General features: G+C 41.0%; 1 protein-coding gene across 2 annotated transcripts in view; it reads right to left on the bottom strand.

Annotated features, from left to right (window-relative positions):
• The window catches only part of LOC138019812 (poly [ADP-ribose] polymerase tankyrase-like), a 56,930-nt gene that overhangs the window by 10,384 nt on the left and 39,075 nt on the right, over positions 1-7,471 (bottom strand). For both annotated transcript variants that reach the window (XM_068866718.1, XM_068866728.1), the window contains exons 36-40: positions 5,775-5,955; positions 4,850-5,032; positions 3,859-4,029; positions 1,290-1,483; positions 250-355 (exon numbers count right to left, since the gene is read on the bottom strand). In XM_068866718.1, coding sequence (XP_068722819.1) covers positions 250-355; positions 1,290-1,483; positions 3,859-4,029; positions 4,850-5,032; positions 5,775-5,955 — 835 coding nt within the window. The remainder of the gene's footprint in view (positions 1-249; positions 356-1,289; positions 1,484-3,858; positions 4,030-4,849; positions 5,033-5,774; positions 5,956-7,471) is intronic.

Here is a 7,471-nt window from a genome sequence, read left to right as displayed (position 1 = left end):
TGACAAATCCAGCCAGTGGTGAAAGCGGGATTTCAACCAGGCACAACCGCCAAAGTCCCAATCACTGGATCACACTACTTCCCTCCTCACTGTTATAGATTTGAATAAGAAGAAGAGACCACGCCCACCTCAAATCCAAAAAGGGGGTTCAGTGCGCTATCTGAGCATTAAATTAGAAAGCGAATGAAACAAGCTTATTCCAAATGATTGACAACTATAAAAAACTGCTCGTTGCCAAACTCCTCTAACCTGCATCTTGTAGAAGTTGTTTAATCCAAACATGCCATACTTCACATCAACTTTAGACATAAGGATGTCATACGGCACATCATTTGAAGGATCCACATAGACCTCTCTGCAATGAAGACAAAAGCAGACTTTATTACGTCAACGAACATATTTGACCTTTTGCCTTCTCTCATTCGCTCAGGTACAAAGTTCTCTGATAAGCGTCCCCCACAAAGAAGACGATTCTTTTACCGTAGCTATAAAATGTCACCCCGACTGATTCAGAAAACAATGAACACGACTTAAGATATTTAACAAAAACAATGGACCCTAACTCTGAGAACAACATTTAAGCAATAGAGGACGTTTTCCGTGTTTCCATAGCCTCATCTAAACACGAGAGTTAGGGAGTTGGGAGATTTCGAGACAGTTATGCAAACCCGAGACGCAGTCGAGGGTTTGCGTAACTGTCGAGAATTCTCCCAACGTCCTCGAGTGTTTAGATGGCGCTATGGAAACACGGAAAAAAGTCCTCTATTGCTTTTATAAAATACTTCTCAAAGATAATTCAACAAATGAAGGAAACAAATGAAGGAAAATTCTTGATTGAAACAGATTTTCTTGATATACGTTCATATTTCCTACCAGCCAATCAAAATTCGTGTGATGTCACAGCCGTGTTTCCATACTCTCATCTAAACACAGCTATTGACCAATGAGAGTGCGCGTACTATCCTAATTATTTTATAATTGATAATATCCACCGAAACCAAACGCGAAATTTCCTTACGTGTTACACAATGTTTATTGCCAACCCACAGAGGACTGTGTCAACGTGCAGGGTAAATCATAGAAATGGATACAGAACGGAGAAGACACACAATCACTTCAGCGTGTATAAGCACCGATTTCAAAACGTTTCGCCTTTGGGCGATTGTGTTGAGTACCTCGGTTAAAATACTTCTCGTCAAGGAACTGTTAACATACCACAACACCAATAAAGTGACAATGAATGTTTATGTTCAGTTTGCGCGATATTTGCACTTTCTACGCGTTCTTACCCTCCGCCCTCCATTTGAAAGGCTGAATCAACCGTGACTTTTACATCGCGATCAACATTTTCTTCTTGTTCTCTTGCCTCTTGTAAGATTTTTTCTGAATCTGCCTTTGGATATGTTACAAGGCCTTCCCAATAACCAGCATCAATGGAAGAGAAAATGAAACCAGAATCAAATTCCATTGGCTCCTCTGTATCCTGTAACAAAAGCAATAAAGGATATATAGGTGACATTCGAAAGTGGAAAATGAGTTTAGTCTCAACACCTCTTTATTACGAACTTACAATGCTTATAAAATCAGTCTGATTAGTAGACACCACTTTTATGTCCGATAGTCAGTTACAGCTCTTAAATCGACCTAAGAAAAGTTATGATGCCATTTCTCGGATTAATGAACATCGGCCTTTCTTTCAAAATGAGTTTAAGTGCAAATTTTTTTGACGATAAAGAATTATATTTTACTTGGTTTTTGTGTTTTGAAGGTAACATGTAGGTGGCTGCATTACGCATTTACACTTGTCTAACACATGATCGTTGTGGTCAGAGTTATTGGATGGCACGGATTAATGCAGATCACTCCACTGGGAACTCCGTGCCCTACTTTTTGCGAACAGTTTTAGGGTTCTTTAACGTTTTAAAGTGTTATTCACGAACGATGGGTTTTGAGTTGGTTTGTCGTCCTTATCTGAATTGAAATTGGAATTGGAATTTGTTTGTTTATCCACGGAACACCTTAAGAGCGCTCAGGAGCTCGTTCAACATGTGTCCGTGCATTCCGGATCGAATTGGAATTTGGCAGAGTTGGTTTTTGAGGAGAGGGGGAAACAGGAGTACCCGGAGAAAAACCTCTCGGAGCAAGGAGAGAACCAACAACAAACTCATCCCACGTATGACGCTGGGACCGGGAAAAGGACCCGGGCCACACTGGTGGGAGGCGAGTGCTCTCACCACTGCGCCACCCCTGTCCCCCTTATGAAATGACTCGAAAGTCTAATTAGCTGTTTGCCATGTTTGGCCGCGCGGACATACAAAATTTCTCTTCGAGTGATGAAAATATTTCACAAGTGAGCGACGCGAAGGAGTGAAGTATTTTTCGACACGAGAAAAAAAATTTCGAATCTCCCAGAGGACATGTAATATTCTATTCATTATACACCAATGAAATACTAAATCACTTCACGAAAGGCATCGAAAGGCGCGACTTTTATACCTAACCATAGGAATAGTGATCTTTTCACGTGTGAAGATAACATGTTATCTTTACGTGTGAAGATAAATAGATTACTTCATAGAAAGTGCGCCGTACGGAATTTTATTCACGAGTCGCAAAACTTTAGAAACGAACGAGTGAGCGTAGCGAACGAGTGAGTTTCTAAAGTTTTGCAACGAGTGAATAAAATCCGTACAAAGCACTTTCTATGGTGTAATTTGTTTATTATATATTAAAGGAAAATAAAAGCGTGTAAATCAGAAATTTTATTGTTTTCTTTGTGATGCAAGCTTTATAAACCATGTTTGCGAAATAGCGAAAACTCAAGAATCCAATTCAGTAAGCTTAAAAACTTCCGAAATGCGCAAAAACTGTCTTCGGGGGAAAACGTTACAGGTATTAAAAGATACTTCCTCATTAAGAATAACGCTAAATGCAAAAAAGAAAAATCAAAAGTGAAATGACGAAAACACTTCTTCACATTTATTTTAGGTCCGATTAATCACTGTCTGATTCAATCACATAATGGCGGCGCTTCGCACTGTGCATCACAGACAAGTTTGGACTTTGCTGACTTACAGTGTTTATCGAGATATTAACTGTTCCTCCGTGAATGTTTGCGCCTTGAAGTAGGGACAAAACTTGTTGTTCTCCGTCCTTTTTCTTCACCGCCAGAATGAATGCGCACAGTATTTCGTCGAGCTCTCTCGGTTCAATGTTTTCGAATTCTTCGTGTTTTCCTTTCATTCTCATAAATTCTTTGAGTAAGGAAACATCTCTTTTGGTTTTACTCAACGTGTTTTTGTTTGCTTGCTCTTCAATAAAAGCCTCTAAAGTTGTTTCAGGTGGAACAAAACGTGCTGAAGCCATGTCAGTTTGCGAAAAACACAAGCATGTTTTCTCAACCGGCGCGCCTCGGAACCCATTTGAGTGTTATGTTCTGATTGGCTAATGGGTGATTCTACTCAATGCTCATTGGTTATATTTTTCACATGTGAAGAACGCTATACGCAAACCTGATTGGACGTATCGGTTTTTTCACTGGTGAAATATAAGGAAGAGAGAATTCTATTTGGAAGGTTTATTACATGAAATTCGCCCCATATATATAATAAATCATGTTTTCGCGCGAAAGCTCACTTGGAATTCATTGGTGTTTGTATCATAAAGCGATTTATGCTCACTTATTTTAAGACCCTGAGTGCTGCTCCGGCCGGGGAATCGAAAGCACACTTGCGCCTTATCCAATTAGACCATCCAGCCCTAACTAGTGAACTAGTTTTGAAAAGGAAGCAAGGATGAGAATGGTCCCATTCGTGCATAATGCCTATGATACTCTTAAGTGACAATATACACACTCACTTCATTTGCATCAGCGTCCTCTAAAAGCGCCAACAAAGCCTTTGCCATGACTCCCGATCCTTGCTGCCTGGCATAAAATAGCGGTGTGTGACCATCTGAATCTCGGAGTGTCAATGGAGCTTCAAAGCCAGCCAAAAAGTTCAACAACGTGACATTCTCAGCGGAACCATACTAATGTCCAAAAAAAAAGGAGGATTAAGGCCATGGTTCTGGGAATGGACAAATTTGTTTCTTTCCAAAATATCTGCTGTGGAATACGATGCGACCGCTGCTAACATGACAACATTGCCATAAAAATCAAGCAAAACGGACGCAACATTTTTGGGTGTTCAAAACCAAACATGTCCGTTTGCAAACCCTGTTGCAAGATGGCAGCCGAATTTTGTAAGTTCACGGTCGTATCCTTCCCATAACACACTGCACGTCCTAACATTGTTAGGAGTCTGCACACCACTTCCAACATCATCCAACATTTGCCAAACCAACAACACCCACATATGTTCGGAGTTGTTGGGTCCGTTTGCAAGGAGCTTAACAAACACCAAGTCAAAACATGTAGGTGCTAGTTTAAAAATAAAATAGTAGATTCCCGAAAAGCTCCATTTTTGATGGCTTTCAGGGCTGCTGCCTAAGAAATTTTCCGGGAGCCCTTTGGGCTTCCAACATTAAAAATTAGTAGCCCGAGTCATTTTTTCAAGAGCCCAGGATTAATTAAATCCAACTGGGATCAAATTTACATGAAGGTGAGGATGAATCAAGTAAGGCACCCCAGGCAAGCGAGCGACCGTTAGGCAGCAGTCTTGGCTTTCATCGCCCACAGTTATCATCCCAGGTTCTCCGAATTATGCGTTTTCTGAATGTGACCGGAAGTAAAAATTCACGCTTTGGAATGACGAAAACACTATGACAAGAAACTGGGTTGGATATAAGAAAGTATAAGAAGTGAAAAGCCTTCGAGACCAGGATAAGAGCCGATAATAGCACCTCTTACCTCTCTATTTTTGACACAGTAGTGTATCACAGATTTCCCATCAATGTCTTGTAATGTAAGATCGACTTCAGTGGTTTCCTTCGCTGACCAAACCGTTCTGTCATCAGTAGCAAATATCAACACCTTGACCATGTCCATCAAATTATGACGAACAGCTGCCATTATGGGAGTGCAACCATCGCGCTAAGGTAAAGAACAAACAGAAAGAAAATGAACAGTTCAAAAGGAACAACAAACGACACAACATACATACTCTTATTTTATTCATCAAGCCCTTCACGGGAATACAAGAGCCCAACAGATTGACCTGCTCCCAACTGAGTGGCTTCATAGGTAAGTTAGTAGAGCATTGCACCTGCTTCGCAGAGGTCATGGGTTCGAACTCAAAATATGGAGATCACTTTTGTCTTTGATAAATTTCATTGAAGGACACGCTGTGCCTTAAAAGGTCGAACTTTCACAATCAGAGAGCTTTATAATACAACACCAGTCCACATCACCGGGATCTAAGTACTAAAATCTCTCAGAAATGTCGGTGTATTTATGGAACAAGTGATGCGAAAGGGGGCTTACGGTTTAAAATTATTCTTCAATAAAGCCAAGAAATGTAAACATCTGCAGATGTCACTACACCAATTTGTCACGTGTTTTGTTAATACCCTTCTTGCCGGTGTATCGTCAGATTTTTGAAGAGGCCAATAGCTGAGTTATTTCCGCAGAAAAAAGGGTATTGTCACCCACAAAAACCGAGGGAATAATAATGCTAAAGTTGAAAAATGTTGCCGATTACAAGAGACACACCACAAAAAGAAAACCAACCAACCAAAAAAGGAACAGTTTTACCAAAGAACTTGTCTGCAGTTAATGACTGAAGCCCATAAGGGAAAAAAGTGCAGCATACAGATTCAACTGATTAATTCCTTACATTTGGAAAGTTGACAGAGGCTCCGTGTTTCAGCAAATCAGAGACAACTTTCTCGTTGCTTGACAAAACAGCTTCGATCAAAGGAGTAGTTGTTTCTTGACCATGACTTTTATCACCGCTTTGCACGGTGTAACAAACGTCCAAGTTCTTGACATGGCATGTGGAGGGGCTCACAAAAAACCTAAGAATGTCGTTTTAAATAGAATCATCACAACGCTGACCAGTGACTTCTTTACATGATTTATGGAATTTGCCTGATGCAGTAGTGATTCACAGAGTTAAAGCTTCAAAGTGCAGACCACTACGTACCAATCATTCGTGCCTCGAGCATGCGGTTGTCCCAGGTAAATAAGATCTCACGACGAAAACGTAACCTCAAAATACGGAAATTTGCAATATCGTAAGTTTTTCGCGATTAGTCCATCTCGTTCGCATCGTACAAGCAATGTGGGCGAAAGTATTCTAAAATTAAATTGCCTAGCAGTTTCATTCACATTTGTACGCTCGCGTTGTCATCAAAATCTCAAATTTGGTGATTTCATGTCCTTGTTATGTAGAATACTAGAATACCGCAACAATATTTGCCAAAATGAGTGCCGCACGTGCAGCACAATTACTTTTCCTCCTTCAAGCAATGATATCAGAGAATTTAAGAAACGGCGACGGCTACGACAACGACACCGCCACAAAACAGTAGTAGGGAGCTTACGAAACGAGGACTGTCGAAACTGCCGAGGAATTAAACTGGTATGACTCGATTGGAAGCGTAGAGAGAGAACTGAAAATTCATCGTCATGTGCTAACGTCCTCCACAGAACCTTGAATTTGACCATTTCACGTCGTCGTTTAGGAGATGACGGCAAAGAAATGTACCAAAATGTAAAACGCACGTGCAGAGCGTGCAGAGCCATTGTTTTTGCTCACTAAACCTATTGTTTTGTAGCGTCGTCGTTGCCGTCGGCGTCGTCGTTTCGTAAGCTCCCTAGTATCATTGGTTAAAAGAGCATAAATAATCGCGCTGCACGTGCAGCACGGATTTTAGCAAGTATCTTAGTAGTCCTCTGCATAACGACGACGTGAAATCACCAAATTTGAGGTTTGGACGACAACGTAAGCATGCAACAGAGAATCCTTCATTCTCTATTTTAACTCTGAAACCGCTCGTACCAATTTATTTTTAGGATAATTCGCCCACATTGCAGGACGTGAACGAGACTGAATAATCGCGACAGACTTACATGTATGACAGAGCCAAGTTATATTTTGAGGTGACGTTTTCGTCCACCGTCGCAGTCGTAGATCTTAAATTCCCTATTGCTGTTTTGTGGCGTTCTCGATGGCGATCGCGTCGTAGATCCCAGGTACCAGGGAGCTTAAGCACACGCGTTTTTAAGACGCCAACCGCAACCGGAAGAGAACATTTCGCGTACCAGGATAGTGGTGTCTCCCAGATTTTTTTATTAATCATCTCTACTGGAGAAAAGATACTTAGTAATGTAAATGTGGTTGTGTGAAGTTAAAAGAGAAAACAGCTCACTTCCGATGTCCGTCCGCGTCTCAAAAACGCGTGTGCTTAAGCTCCATACTAGGGAGCTTAAGCACGCGCGTTTTTGAGACGCGGACGACAACCGGAAGTGAGCTATTTTCCCTTTAGACTTGTTTTCACACAACCACATTTACATTGCTAAGTATCTTTT

This window comes from Montipora capricornis, chromosome 2 (assembly GCF_036669925.1).
Source record: "Montipora capricornis isolate CH-2021 chromosome 2, ASM3666992v2, whole genome shotgun sequence".
NCBI lineage: Eukaryota > Metazoa > Cnidaria > Anthozoa > Scleractinia > Acroporidae > Montipora > Montipora capricornis.
This window is presented reverse-complemented; position numbering and strand designations above follow the sequence as displayed.